The sequence below is a fragment of the Aotus nancymaae genome, unplaced genomic scaffold (assembly GCF_030222135.1).
Source record: "Aotus nancymaae isolate 86718 unplaced genomic scaffold, 86718_ANA_hifiasm-v0.15.2.pri h1tg000088l, whole genome shotgun sequence".
NCBI classification, from domain to species: domain Eukaryota; kingdom Metazoa; phylum Chordata; class Mammalia; order Primates; family Aotidae; genus Aotus; species Aotus nancymaae.
This window is the reverse complement of record NW_026988503.1, coordinates 11,045,171-11,062,080: the sequence shown is the minus strand read 5'-3', so window position 1 is coordinate 11,062,080 and position 16,910 is coordinate 11,045,171. Positions and strand designations below refer to the sequence as shown.

General features: G+C 31.4%; 1 protein-coding gene across 1 annotated transcript in view; it reads left to right on the top strand.

The window, feature by feature from the left end:
* The window catches only part of DACH1 (dachshund family transcription factor 1), a 419,816-nt gene that overhangs the window by 295,677 nt on the left and 107,229 nt on the right, over positions 1–16,910 (top strand). Inside the window, exons 5-6 of the mRNA XM_012442858.2 lie at positions 7,144–7,279; positions 9,963–10,097. Coding sequence (XP_012298281.2) covers positions 7,144–7,279; positions 9,963–10,097 — 271 coding nt within the window. The remainder of the gene's footprint in view (positions 1–7,143; positions 7,280–9,962; positions 10,098–16,910) is intronic.

Genomic DNA, 16,910 nt, shown 5'->3' with positions numbered 1-16,910 from the left:
GTGTGTGAGACAGAGAGAGACTTTAGGACATTCTCATTTAAAGAATTAAACTATGAAAAATGTAATTTATAATTGTACTAATATTTTAAAGCAAGTTCTTAAAATACTATATTAGGAAATAGGACATTACTTGAAGTTTAAAAGATTATGAAAACTACAACCACAGTGACCTAATTCTCAAAGTAGATTAAATGTTAGAGCAATGTGACGTCATATACTTTATGTTTGTTTTTAGTTACCAAATAGTTTATTCTTTGTACAAACATAAAAATCTCCAAGTGTATGCAGCACTTTTAGACATAAATTTTTTTCACAAAAATTTATTTTATATACTTTTACTTAGTTTTAAAAGATAATTAAGTATGTTCTCTTTAGGTTTATTTGCATATTGATATTAAATATGAACAAGGATGTTAATATAAAAATGAAAGTATTGCAACGCCATCACAACTAATGAAACCTCAGGGCCTTGAAATATATCTCATGTTTAAATTCATGATTTTATGGTAATACTAAAATAATAAACTCTTTGTTCACATTTGGAGAATTTTTGGGGAAGTGGTGTTTTTAAAGAATAATAAAGGCTTAAATAAAAGATAAGTAAATGGAAGGGATGGAGCATTGTTCCTTGCTTTTCCATACAAACTGAACCTAAAAATAGCCAAGTGATTCATGAGGTAACTTTATGATGATAGAAACCATCTAGCAAATAAGTGTGTAGGAAATTGCAAGCGCTAATGAAATGATGAATTGCAGCCATGATCATCAGTGGTGACTGGCATCATAAAAGGCAACCAAGCAGACATTACGCTCTTTCTAGAAGCTTGCAACACCATCTGTGAAGTAGTCATACCCCCACATCAACTTGAACCAAGCCTCCAGATATAACTATGCAGGAAACTCAAGAGACAGAGGAACATAGGGATGAGTTAGACTCATCCAGGGAACTGCAGATGAGAGGCTCATAGTGGTGGTGGCCTGTAAGAACATACATTTGTGCCTTACTAGGTAAAATGTTAACTTTATACATTTACCATGCCCAGAGAGATTGATGCCAGTTAAAGGCAGTGCTGGTCAAATCAGAACTTACCTTTTTTCCCTTGCTATTCTTTCTTCACCTCTATATCCCTTGGCTGTAGTAAAGGAAGAAGTCCTACCTTTTAATTAAGATGCTAGTATTTATTATCAGATGGGGTTGAATTATATAATTCCTGATTCAAGAGTTTATTTTGCTGCTTAAAGTAACTTTATATTATCAAATAGCAACCTAAAAAGTTACAAGGCTACCTAAATGTTCATACAAACTTGAGAAAAATATAGTCCCCTACCGCCAATGAGTAAGTTCAGAAAGAACAGGAGAATAAGGTTAATCTGTTTCAGATTATATTAAGTTGTTTCACCAGGTCTTGCCAGTTTCATGTTTAGAAAACTTGAGTATTCATTGAGTTCCATAATCAAAGTTTTTTTAAAAGCTATGAAAATATTGCTTGGGGCCTCCTCAGCTATGGAGTTTTGATTTGGGCTGCCTGGTCCTCAACCAGATGTAAGCATGCTAGCATCATTGATTGTCTCTGGAAAGTACTTTTAAGCATTTTTCTGAATACAGAATTCCAATTCTGTTATTTGTCTTCGTACATTTTTCCAAAGAAAAGGAATTTGAACACCACCCTTAGTGTGAATGATGTTGCATTTCACTAACAACATTTACCAGGTATCGTATATGCTCCATGGGGAAAATAATTTTTGTCATTTTGCTTAATTTTATATAACCAGAGCCTAACTCCTGCCTGGTACATAGGAAGTATTCACTAAATACTCATTGAACTAATGAATTTAAGTCTGAGTTTTCTTAAAGCTCAGAAGTTTTGGTTATATAAAGTGCTGATCAACTTCATCAATTTTATAGATGAAAAGTTATAAGAAGATAACATTTAGGCTGGGCACAGTGGCTCACACCTGCAATCCCAGTACTTTGGGAGGCCAAGGCGGGAGGATCACTTAGAACAGCCTGACCAACATGGTGAAACCCCTTCTGTACTAAAAATACAAAAAATTAGCTGGGCATGGTGGCAGACTCTTGTAATCCAAGCTACTCAGAGGCTGAGGCAAGAGAACTGTTTGAACCCGGGAGGTGGAGGTTGCAGTGAGCCAAGATTGTCCCACTGCACTCCAGCCTGGGTGACAGAGCGAGACTCTGACTCAAAAACAAAACAAAACAAAAAGGATAACATTTAATACTACAAATATGTTTCCCTACTTCTAGATCATATTCAGTTACAGAATCTCTACTGAAAAACATAAAAAATGAAGAGATTTAAAAGGAGAGCAAAATAAATGAAAGCTAAATGAAATAATCCTTTAGAGAAGTGAGTTGTGATTATACTTACCCTAAGAAAATATTTTAATTTGATAAAATACCACACATTTTTAAGGTGGAATGGGGCAGCTGAGATAATGCAATTTTAAAACTGTTTAGTTTATCACTGTGTGTAGTACTGAACATTTTATACTTTTTATTTTAGAAGTTTAGTACATTGTTTTTGGATTCTATTTTTGATTCTGAAGTATCCTACAGACCCTTTTCCTTTGTTGTTCTTCTGTTACTACTAGTTTATTAGTATGACCTTTTTTCCAGTAGAAGACTACTCCTCTTAAATTTTCATTTATTATTGTGGCAAGTTTTATAACGATGGAACATTGCAAAAGATTGTGTTTTATTGATTGGTGGAGTTGATGCAGGACTATAAAGCAGTGTGTTGAAATATTAAATTAAACCTTTTTCCTCTCTGTCCTACTTCAGACCCATATTGGAGGTTAAAGGGTATTACACAAATGAAATGATAAATCCAGTTTACATAGTTTTCTTATAGACATTGAACTGCTGCTTTCTTATTATGTCTGAATAAAACTCATTGTCTATTTTGTTTCAGTCATAATTATGACATTCCCTCCTAAGCAATTCTTTACTGTCTCCATTATTCTCCATCTTATAGAATATTCTGGAAAGGCAAGCATATAAATATGATAAAAGAATTAAGCTGTTGAAATAAATTAATTTATTGTGCAACAATGTATTCAAATCTTACTTGCTCAATGGATTTTACTTTAATGAAATTCTTCAAAGAACAATACATTATGTTCCAAAGATTGAAATTATACATTAAGTAAAATGACTGAATATGTTGTGTCTCAATTTATAGAAAGTTTCAATTGAATGGTTAAGCTTTTAAATCATAAAAATTTGCATAAATTAAAATATTTTCTTCAAATAACAGTATTAACTATTGTCTTCCTATCCTTTGTTCTTAAACACAAAACTACAATAAAAGCAAAACTAAGTTAAAGCTAAATTAAATACTATAATTTTACTTTTACATATTTACTGAGCTTTAAATTATGCTGTTAAAATGCATTTTACATAACAATTTTAATCTAATTTATTTTTACTTAGTATATTATGTCTTTTTAAGAGTATTTTGGATGTGTAAATGAAAAACTGAACAAGTCATGAATTAAAGGGATGATCATAGACAACTTTGACATTTAAGTACATTGACTCATAAAGCATTTTTCTACTTATATGGGAAATGTTAAAATAAACAAGGACTTATTTTAATGACATATATTGTTCTAGAAATTTGTGTGTTTAATATTTAAGCATTTTAATGAGTTAAATATCTCAGAAAAATTATATTCGCATGCTTTCCATTAGTACCACTAGGAAATCTATTATGACAGGAATATCAGACTTGCAAAATCATTTTAGAAAGACTGATTTATTTCAATATTGTACTTTATGTCTGTTCAGCCAAACATATGCCTCCGAAAGATCACTAACATTATTAAGAAAAGCATTAAAATTTATTGATAGATAAGTATTGATGTGAGTGACCTTCTGAATAAAAGAGTGGTTATTTTAGAAAATTTTGTTCCTACAATAATATAGCAATGCATTTTCTCAAATACACACTATGTATTTCTGTGTAATCCAAGTGTTAGCAGTTAGATGTATTAGGAATTAGCTCTAAAGCTTAGACAAACTGTATGTTTCTATTAGAATTTCAAGAACGCAAGGTTAGACTTTAAGAGTGTATGTCTGGGCATGTATGCAGTTAGCTGCAGTATTGTTTCTTAATATATTTATACAAATTAAAAGAAGTTCTACATATAGTCTTATAAATGTGTCCTCTGTAAGTGCACAAATACTTCAAAACCATACAAAATTCAACTTTTGAATTTTGGCTTGGCTGTACACAAGTCAAGATTATCCTTTGATTTGTGATTACAATGATTTGATATGAGCATATTGTCATTTGAAGCTTCTTTATAGTTTAGGATAATTATAATTAGAAGATAGGAAGTAAGTTTTGGCATCCAGATGTGAAGTTTCTGATCTTTTAAGTCATATATATGTGTGTTTTTAAAAACTTTTGGTCATTTGTTTGCCTTAGACATTTTGGGGGCATACATACTTCATTTTTTAGTTTGGAAAAGTAACTGATAATATGTTCATTTTCCATGCTACTTTTGATAAAGATTTCAAAATATCTTATTCTGCAAACTGTACAGTACCTTTCTTAAGTATCCTAGAGTGTTACAAATGCATGCATGCTATAAACTTCTCTGAACAAGTCAGTTTTAAATTTTAATATATGGGGTGTATGTGTTTTTGTTTGTCCCCTTGTTTACTCTCTCCTCTCCCCATATCTTCTCTCTCTCTTTCTTTCTCTCCCTCCCCCTTTTCTTATTTGCATATTAGCAGTATTTCAAGTGGAAATCCTACATAACTTGAGCTGGAAAATGTATTGCGTGTTGCTTACATTTACCTACATATCAATTTTGCTATTTGCAGAAAATAAAGCACTTAATTGTTAACCTCTGATCAATTAAGGTAAAGGGCTAATACTTTTTAATATAATACTAACAATACATCTGCCTTCTGTGGGGGTTTAATGTCTTTTGCAGAAGCCTGTAAACACATATTAGTCCTGTCCAGAAACTCTTAAAGTTCAACACATTATCATTACAACAAGATTCTAATACGCATTGCAACTTTTGAGAGTAACATTTAATTGACTTTTTTTCTTTCTTTACAATATTGTTTTGTCATGAAGTTTCTCATAGCACTTCTTTTTTTTTTTTTTTAATTCCATGGAATATATGTTAGGAAACCATTTGATTACATGGATTTGGGAAAAGCGCGTGGCTATTTTTTGTGCTTATTTTCATTTTATTTGTCATGCTTTCCAAAATGAAGTCTCAGCATATCTGCTGAAGATGTTTATTGGCAGTGTACACCATTGAAAACTTAAAAGAGTATGACGAAAGTACAGTTCAATCTTGGCTCCATATTAAAATTGTAGGGAGAGCCTTAAAAAAATACTGAAGTCTGGTTCCCATTTTAGACCTAGTGTATTAGTTTTTTTAGGATCACTGTAACAAAGAACCAGAAACTGGGTAGCTTAAAACCAGAGAGATTTATTATCTTGCATTACTGAAGTCTAGAAGTTCAAAATCAAGAGTTTATGAGGGCCATGCTCCCTTTGAGATTCTAGGTAGAATCCTTTGTTGTCTTTCCATAGCTTCTGGTAGGGGCTGGCAATCCTTGGCATGTCTTGGCTTGAAGCTGCACACATTTAATCTCTGCCTCAATGGTCACATGACATTCTTCCCTCCTATCTTCACATCTTCTTGTAAAGACACGAATCATGTGGGATTAGAAGCCATCCTAATCCAGTATATTCTCATCTTAACTAATTATGTCTGCAAAAACTCAGTTTTCAAATACATTCATGCTCATAGGGACAAAAGGTTAGGACTTCAACGTATCTCTTTGGGGGACACAATTAAGCCATAATTCTCAGTAAACCAGAATCTCTGGGAGTCAAACTGAAGCATAAGCACATTTAAGAACTTGCCAGGGTGATTCTGATGTGCAGTAGGATTTCAGACCATGATGTTGCTAATAAAATCACTTTGACCAAAGATGAGCATGATCACCATTCTCACTGGCAGTACAAAGCCTGGAAACTCCTCTTTGTTTTCCATATTAACATTGACATTTTGGAAACAATGAGCCTCCTACAGGCCAATTATATTTTAGAACTTTTTTCTTTATGTCATATTTGCGTATTTTCACCCTAATAAAGAATAATGTACTTACTACTCATAAGTACATTATACATCTACATACTTTATGTAGTTTTCTTCCAGACTTTTAACTATTTATTAATTATTGCAAAGACAGTTCATCAAGTCCTGTATCTGTTAATAACTGAAGGTATATTTTGTCGCTCAAAGTAGAAAATGTTCACCAGTGGGTACCTTCTTTCTTAATCTGTAGCGCCATTTATAATAGCTAATTGGAGGCATTTATATAATCCACCTGCATATTTGTATAATGGAGAATGTACAGAGCTTAGAGACGGAGGTATGGAGGAAACAAGAGTGTTGACATAAAATAGAGTATGAGGAAACACAGTACCAAATTTCCCTGGGACACAATTGATACATATTTCACAAATTTGCCCTTAATACATTTGCGTGGTTGAATTGAAACTAGGTGTGGTAGGTACTCTGAAAATTATTTAAATCAAAGAAAATTATTCTGATATTAAATAATAATCCATTTCCATGATGCCTTAAAATGTGACTATGTCCAGAGCAGTGCCCAGATGGAGTACCTGTTAAAAACTCCTCTGGTATGATTATTATGGTCAGTCATGTTGATAATATGTTTATTACATAACCTTTAGATACTTGCAAAAACAAGGGAATATATTTATATTTCTTCAAAATGATAAATAATCTTTTATTCTCCGAATTCTTTGTTGTCTAATGGGTTCTTATATGGATATTTTTGGGTGTCTTCTTAGGGCTTACTTTTTCTCCAGAGTGGATTGACATTTGCCATGACTACAGTCATGCTTACCTGTAGAACCATAGTTTCATAAATCATCTTTTTCTACTTTATTTGGCTTTGCTCAAGATAAACATATCTTTTAGTACAGTTAAATGCTGATGAAATAAAGTGTTTATTCTCTTTACATCTCTTATTGTATTGAGAAAAACCAACATTCGTTAAGTAAAATTCCATTGTATTTAACCTCTTTTCTTCCCTCCTTCCCTCCCTTGCTGGTGTAGGAGCGTGTTCCCGATAGCCCCTCACCTGCCCCCTCTCTGGAGGAGGGCAGAAGGCCTGGCAGTCACCCATCATCACATCGCAGCAGCAGCGTGTCCAGCTCCCCTGCACGGACTGAGAGCTCTTCTGACAGAATCCGTAGGTCTCATACTTCTACTTGTCACCATTTTAAACTTTATTAGGTACAGCTGGCTTCTCTAATCAACATGCCCTCATTCCAAATAGATCTCAGATGGATCATGTTCTGAAGCTCTGTAGCAATAGCCATCTCTCAAAATTATGTTTCCCAGTTTGCAATATCATGAGGTATGACACAACATTAACAGGTCCTGATATAAATTTCCTCTCTTTGATGCCACATATAAAGATTTGAGCCATGAAACAGAGAAAATAAGTAACCTTCTAGATTGGTTTCTGAAGGAAACACAACCAATTCTCATATACCTAGTGCCTAGGTCCACTGTTTATGGATTATTCAACATCATTCCTCAAATCCTACCCTTCCATTTTGTAATTCACTAAGTTTTAAATTTTATTCTTGTGTTAATGGAGATATCCACAAAGAGAAATGAGTCAGATTCAAAATAATAAATTTAAAAAGCATATATTTCTAATTCATTCTGTTGATCAGTGGATTAAAGAATTTGAAATTAGCTAAATTTGAGAATTTGAATTAGTAACAATCAATAATGCATACTATTGCCATATGTTGTTATTATTAAAATTTGAGAAGTAGGGCTGTATTTTATAACATTTCCATAATATTTAATCTTGGTCCTTATGGCCAAGAAAATTAAGAATAAAGTTAAAATGCCATCCAATTAACAGATAATTTTCTGTTTGTACAATAATATCAGATTGTTCTTTTGATAAATGACTATATTAAAAGAGAATAACTTGGTTGGTAAAACCTATATATATTGCTTTTCCAGAATTTAGCCATTATTTTGTGAAATTATGTTTATAGCATAAACTTTATCTAATTACACAAAATTTAGTTAAGTTATTTGGTTGTCGAGAATATTTTCATAATAGGAAAGCATTTTTTAGAAAGTGACTTTGTAGATTATAAAGGAATGTATGCATAATGTGAAAATTGTTGATCTGGGAGCTATTGAAGTATAGATAATTTAAAGATTAAGTTAAATGCTATGTAAATAATTATAAATAAAAGATAGTCAATTATTGGCAATTATATAGTTCAACATAATACTAAATATATATACTTGCTTTGGCCTGCCTGAAACATATTTTCTTAATTTTTGTAACTTTATACACTACTTTAAAATGGTTTTCAAATAAAATATTTACTGTATATTTTTATGATATGTTGACACTAGAATCAAAAGTTTAATGATAAATATTGGTTTCATTATAAGATATTGTCATTGGAAAGGTGCTGTCCTAGAGAAAAAATTTTTTTTTTGTAATAAAATGAAAATGACTGACAGCTTGGGGAAGATTTGAAAGAGTTTTGTTATACATTCATATAATTTTATTAATCGTTATATTATTTTTAAAATTTTTGATAGAAACAAAGAATACATTTTTGTATGCCTGGGATATCATAATTGTTGAAGTGGAAATACATCCACATTCACGCACATACATATATATATGCATATACATATATATGCACATATATGTATATTTGTTTCTAACATGTTACTTTAAAGTAATTTTAGACTTACAGAAAATTTTCAAATATAATACAAATCATTCTTATGTGCTCGTCATCCTGATTTACCTCATCAATCAACCCATGAAGGTCTCTGAAAGTGATATCTCAATAAAGGCATAATGTCACCTAGTTCTTCTATCATAAATTAAATGCATCTTTACCGCAAACTCTCCATCATTTATCTTCTACAAACAAGGACATTTTTTTACATAACAAAAGAAAAATGAGCAAAATCAGGAAAATAATATAATCGTACTAAAATTTAAACTACAGTTTTTATTTAAATTGCACTAGTTTTCCCACCAACATTTTTAAAAGCAATTTTTTTTTTTTCTTGGTACAAAAGCCAATCTAGGATCACACACTACAACTATTTCTCATATTCTCTTAGTATTCTTTAACCTGGAACAGTTTATTAGTCATTTTTGTCTTTCAGTAACAACACTTTTTTTGAGTACAGGCCATTTATTTTGTAGAATGTCCCTCAGTTTCGTTTTTTTATGGTTCCTCTTGATTAGACATAGGTTATGGATGTTTGGCAGGAATCACACAGCTGTGATAGTGTGTCTTTCTTAGTGAATCACTTCAGGAGACACACATTTCTACAATACCAGCAATAATTTTATCATTTTCTTAAGGTAGTGACTACCAGGTTTCTCTATTGCAATATTACTTTTTGTTGCTGTTGTTGTTTACCTTTGTAGATACTGAGTATGTTGTGACAAAATATCTTAAGACTATGCAAATATCCTGTTCTTTACCAAACTTCCACTCACTGGTTTTAGAATTATCTATCCCTTGATTTCTGAAACAATCAATTATTATTAATGGTGTTTGCCAAATGGCAATTTCTACTATATTATTCTTATATTTTAAAGTTGTATATTTTCCACACAAATTTTATTTTATGCAAAATAAAAATAAAGTGATGTCATTTTCAGTATTTTCTGCTTAGTCTGCTGAATTATCATGTTATTTATCATAGTGTTTTTAGGGATAGATTATAAATTTAAAGTTAGATCATGACATTAATACTATATTTACTGTTGAGTCCAGAAGAGTTTAATTAACTTATTGGAACCTTGCGTGTTATGGTGTTTTTGTGTTTTGTTTTGTTTGTTTGTTTTTTGGGTTTAACAGCGGTTCATCAGAATGGGTTGTCCATGAACCAGATGCTAATGGGCTTATCACCAAATGTACTCCCTGGGCCCAAAGAGGGAGATTTGGCTGGTCATGACATGGGACATGAGTCAAAAAGGATGCATATTGAAAAAGGTAATGTATGATTATATATTCCTTGTTTTTCCAATTCAATATATGAACTAGATTTTAATTACAGAAGAAATACCTCTCTACATTATGTAAAAAATATATATATATATATATATATAAGGGTTTTTAAAACCTACAATATTAAGTACAAATTAAACCTATTCAACAAAAAGAGATATAAATGAAGACCTGCAGCACTTCTCTTATACAATAGGTAAGTTACAATTTAGTTACCAGTACATTAAAAAAAAAGTCCCAATCATTATCTCTCAGTTCCTAAAGGGTCTGCTATTTGACTTTTTCAATGGCTTTAGGGTCATTGTCATTTTACTTAGCATAACAGAACAATAACAGTATAGAAAGGATGATTCTCTCTTCTTTTGAATTAAAAAACATAGTTAATAGACCAATAAGGAAACAGAGATATATTTTATATGTCAGTGTACTAGTAGTTGTTTCAAAATATACCAAGAAAGCCCAAGTTCTACATAGCTACAAAAGTTTCTTATATTTTGTTAATATCAACCAAACTTATTTTCACAGGCAAAAATTACATTTTCATCCCCTATTTCATAATTTCATGAAAAAATTAAAATATTATTTTAGTATATTAGAAATTTATTCTTGGAGATGCAAATACTTGCTTTCAAATTATAAGTGTTAAATTGTGAATATAAGAGCCTTTCCATGTATTTTTAATTTTAACTTAATATTTTGAAACTTTATAAATATGGATAGGACAATTCACTTCTCTTTTTTTTTTTGACATAGCCATCAAATAATCAGTATTGTGAATAAGGATTATTTCTTTGGAAAACATTAAAAGGGCACAATTAATCAGCTGTCAACAAGGAAAGGAAACACAATTGGGTATTTAAATAATTAAATAGGACTAAATCTGTGGAGAGAGATTAAGTTAAGGAGGGGTACCTTTTTTCCATCAAAAAGACTACTCACGAAAAGTAAAAATGCTTACATAAAACATTTCCCTTTTAACATAAAAATAGTTCTGCTAAGTGCCTTAGGGAGAAGGAGTATATTTCTACAAATTAGATTATTTGAGCTATGGAATGTCAGTGAGAAAACAATAATCTAGATACTAACATGTTAACTTCTAGGCATAATTGAGAAAAAGAGGCATTAATCATTTTTTATTATTGTGAAATTTGATATCAAGTGTTATTTATATCAAGTATTCTAATGCAGTGCACAACTAGTTCAGTTGGTCTCTAAATTTCTAACTTACATTTTTCACAAGCTTTTCATTAACAATAAAGAAAAATGTCATAGGTATTATCCATCATATATATTTTGACCTATACCTTTGATATTTAATCAGAAAGCCATGCATAGCAATATTGTAAAAATTAGTATAGTGGTAAAACATAAAGTTTCATCAAATATTCATTTTAAGTAATGATATTTAAATATAGTAATTAATTGTATGGGTTTCACAATCATTCTCCACTAGGGTTGAGCCAAAGAACAAAGCGGAACAAAGCCCTCAGAAAATTATTTGTCATTGTTTTCTCAATTTTCCCTTAGATACTATTTAACAAGTTTAACTTGGGATGCATAAGAAGGAAGCTAATTTATGTTATATAATGAATGTCAAGATATTAGCGCTAAATTCTCTTGCAGAACCATGGTGGAGAAGGGGTAAGAGAGAAATACAGAAGTCCAGAGATGGTAGTGAAGAGAAAAACACAAAAGGAATGACCGGTACTAGAATTGGAATAACAAATCTTACTAGAATTTTTATTGCAGAGCTTTGTGCACCATTATCCTTTTAATTGACCTATATTTTTCATAACTGTTTCTTTTTCGTATGTTATGATTTTAATCTATTTATTGATTATTATTATTATTTTGCCACCATGGAGCATTTTTTGAAATAATATACTAGGTTGATCTAGGCATGTTTTGAAGTATTTGTTTTGTTATTTGGAAGTTATCTCTTCGTTGATATCCTTCCACTACTAGAATGTAAGCTGACTGGGAGTCTTCTGTGTACTACATTTGCTTTAAACAGACTAGGCAGTCTTTGAGTGCATACTGATCTGTAGGCTGAATTACTAGAAGATTCTGACAGACAGACAAGAGTTAAAACAACTTTGGAGATCACGTGCTTTAAGGATTAATAGCAAGGCCAAAGGTGGAATTATCTGGCCTTTAGAAAGTACATTTATATTAAACACATTAGAACATTCTGACCACGAATATACATAAAAACTTACTGTATCACTAATGGTACTTATTTCAAGGTTTTCTAAATTGTTTTGCTGCAAAGTCCTTGATCATAGCCCAAAATTTCTCTATATTTTAACATATATTTTATAGTGAAAAATAAATTTTTAAGATTCTCCCTAGAAACGTGAAACTATAATTGATTTCAAATGTGTATATGTAATCCCAAAATTGTAATAGATGTTGATACTATTCAAGTAAGCTTTTTGTTATGTGATGCTTTTCTCTTGCATGTACTTTCTTTTATCTAGTTTTTGCATAGTGAATTAATAGTAAATATTCATGGGCTTTCTAGATTGATAGAGACTACTAAATTAAAAATTGTTTTCTTTCATGACAACATTTATCATGGGTCTCATAATATCCCTGTAACTTTCCTACCACTCATATCTATATCAAACTAGTAGCTTCATTTAGAGATAGTTGTAAAGAAAATTAATTATATGTTTATGTCATTTTAGGCTTGAACCTATATGTAATTTGCTGTCTACCAACTAAATTATTCAAAAGGCAATAATTCTTTAGAAAACACTGATTCCAAAAATAGATGCCAACATTTATTTGTATGCTGAGAGTCACTGTGCTCTGAAATCTTAAGCATCAGTAACTTAAACATTTTATGTTCTTCTTAATATTAAATAGCTATTATCTCCATTCTATTATACAAAAGAATTAAGTCAATGTTAGTTGAAGGACCAGTGGTTTTAACTACTGAGTAAATTCATTCTGCTTTAAAAATAAAAAATACTCACGTAGGGTTTTCAGCTTAGGAAGAGTATAATTTAAGCATGTTTATATATATACATACATACAAACACACACACACACACATATGTATTTATTTGGATGTGAACCTACATATAGGTTCAAACCTAAACAAATAAAATATACGTATATGCATATATCTGTATCTATACATCAAATATATATATATAAATATGTATCTATATATAAATATATATCACTGGAGAGAGATATATATGTATATTCACTGGAGATATATATATATCACTGGATATATATATATATATATATATATAGAGAGAGAGAGAGAGAGAGAGAGAGAGAGAGAGAGAGAAAAAGTAATTGGCTGGGCACAGTGGCTCGTGCCTGTAATCCCAGCACTTTCGGAGACTGAGGAGGGTAGATCACCTGAGATAGGAGTTTGAGACCAGCCTAGCCAACATGGTGAAACCCTGTCTCTATTTAAAATACAAACATTAGCCAGTAGTGGTGGTGGATGCCTGTAATCCCAGCTACTTGAGAGGCTAAGGCGGGAGAATCCCTTGGACCTGGGAGGCGAAGGTTGCAGTGAGCTGAGATCACACCATTTCACTCCAGCCTGGGCCACAAGAGTGAAACTCTGTTTCCAAAAGGGGAAAAAAAAAAGAAGTAAAAGAATTGTAATAACCTTTGCAGTCATCTCAATTATAAGGAGACATGCTTTAAAGATTAAGAGAGATACTTCGATTAAACTCAGGAGTTTGTCAAAGATATGTGCTTAGGGAAACTCTGTGACAGCACATAGCATGGCTTAAAAAACAACTGTCTTTCAGCTTTTCCAAACATCCGGAGTTCCCAAGAGCTTTCTGTGTTTTAAAACATTGCCAATCTTTTCCCTCATTCTAACTATAGTGGAATAGGCCATAATAATTGACCTTTGTAGTATATAAATAGACTCACTGTTTCTTGATGCTGGATCTCTCTGTTTATATTCCACGCATTTGTCCATTGATACTAGTTTACAGTATTGCTCTCTCATGAATAATTTGTTTTGGTTTTTCTTAAATTGCTGTACTGTCAACAAATTTTCGAGCATACTTCTTACCTTGCTGTAAGTCAATATGCACATTTTTTGTTATTATACAATTTACCTATTTTTGATTGATCAAAAATTAAATATATGATAGAGATAAGCCTATAATATTAACTTCCTCCAATTATAGAAAACTTAAGCATTTAGAGTTGGGACTAACTGTTGCATACCTAATTTGTTATTGTATTTTGGTCTTGGATTAAGTCTACCAATGTGATGTAATCAATGAGTAAATATTTACTGAAAACCAGATATGTGAATGAAAACAAATGAAATGCAAATCAGTCTCTCTCTTTCTCTGTCTCTCCCTTTCCTCGCTGAAATTATACAGATTTTTTTTCTTAATATGTAATTTCTCCTACAGTTAAGCCTTTTCTCTTCATTTGTTCTGAAAACTTTTCACTGCTGATAACTTCATGACACCACATTTTAGAAGCAGTACTAATCTGAGGAGAGGCAGGAATTCCAGGGGACTCGCTTCAGGCCATAAAGTACTTTTTTTGTATCATATTCTGCTTGGTGGGCAGTGCTCAAAATTTCCAATGTTCAACATCTTTGTATAAAAACTTTTCATGTTGATAATCTAACGTCAAGGACAGAGCACTAAAGGCAATAAAGTAGTTAGTAAACTGGCCATATTTAGATTTTTGTCTATTCTTTATATTTTAGTCTTAGCATGCAACCTTATGGACCATTTTCATACAAAGCCCTTTAGATAGAAAATTATTATGTATCACTGTTTTCAAGTTTTGGAATATATTTTTATTTGTACATTTCTCGTTGTTTAAAAATTCTGACTTAAATCAAGATCAAGTCTTCAAAAATGCAGCAACATGAATGGAACTGCAGGTCATTGTGTTACATGAGATAAACTAAGCACAGAAATACAATTAGCACATGTTCTCAAATATATGGGAGCTACAAAAGCAGATTTCATAAAGGTAGTAGATTGCTGGTTTCCAGATGCTGTTTAGAATAGCGGGGAGGAGGGAGGATTAATGGGTCCAAACAGACAGTTAGATAGAAGAAATAAGACCTAGTGTTCAATAGATCAATAGGGTGACTATAGTTTATAGCAACCTATTGTGTATTTCAAAATACCTAGAAAAGGATAATTTCAAATATTTCTAGCATAAAGAAGAGACAAATATTTAGGGAGATGGATATCCCAATTCTACTGATTTGATCTTTAAAAATTATATAAATGTCTAAAACTATTACATGTACCCCCAAATATATGCATCTATTATGTATCAATAAAAATTAAACAAATGGCATTTTTCTTTTAAATTCTAAATTGATCTTATACAAATTAATCAATACTAAATGTTACATACAACAACTATATCTGAGTCTGTTAGTGTCTCCTGTGACTGTATAGAATTGCATAGACTAAAAGCCTATTTTCTTTAAAATTTTCTATATTTTGATAATGTTAATACATATTATAGAGCCATGATTATTTTCATTTTTAAAATTATCTAACACACAACTTCACCCTGACTTATACCATCTAAATATATTGGCACATCTCAAAGTCTCTTACAAAATATTCTCTCTAAATATTACCTACCCATGTAATTTTCCTCCTCAGTTTCCAAGCCTGGGAAATAAGTGTTGAACTTAGTGCCATCACTTTTGGTTCTGTGATTCATAACACTGGACAACAACAAATTTATTTGGATCCCAGAGTTTTTTCTTAAGTAGATGGCAGATTTCATATGCAAAGCCATAGCTCAGATTGCTTAAGACACTGGTTTTATTATTATATGAATTATTTCTAGAAGCAGAGCTTGTAATAATATTTCAATGACAGTTGAAGAAAATCCTTGGTGTAAGATACTCATAACAGCCCTGTAATGATGGGCAATTGGTATAAAATATAGACTTTAATATTTATTTACATTTTACCCCATGCACCTTGATGACCATCATGTCACACTGAATTTTCAGGTTTCTCAAACATCCTCTGTCCTTTCCTACAAGACTTCTGTTTCTTTCCTTACACAGGATATGTATGTCTTCTTATACACTAGTGCTCAGCTCAAACTTCTTCAGAGCAGGAGCTATGTCTTCTCACCTTTTTGTATACTTAGCACAGGGTCTGGCCTTCGTGGGAACAGTAAATTTCTTTTCAGAGTTAAGTGAGATAATACATGTCTGGAGTGCTTGATGCATATAAATATCCAATGGAAATCATTTCTACTATCAAGTTAGCTAATAAGCATGTGGCTTGATTATATAAATTGGAAAATATACATGCGGTAAACCACTGAATTAGAATATTATCTATTTACATTTCATAATTCCACAGTTATCATGATTTGCATTTGATTCCCAATCGGAAATTTGAAATTATAATATTGTAGAGAGCACTTTGATTACATATAGCTAGAATGTAATGTGCACAGTTTTGGAGGAAAAAATTGCTAAATTACCTACATTAATCAGGTATTTTATATGTCGATGATTGTATTAAAAATAATTTTCATTAATTTAATATAATTTCATTGAACCTTAATTTATTCAATAAATATATTGAGGAGAAACAAATATGTGTGGCTGTGTAAATCACAGGTGATAGTGGGAATTATTTATGGATAGACTACGAGAGAATAGGTTAGAAATCAAATGAGATTCCCATATGATGGGTAGGAATTCTGTCTTTCAGCTACTCACTCATGCCACTTGTAAAGTAAATTAGTACAGTTTTACATAAAGTTTACATTTCCCAGGAATTTATTATCATATAA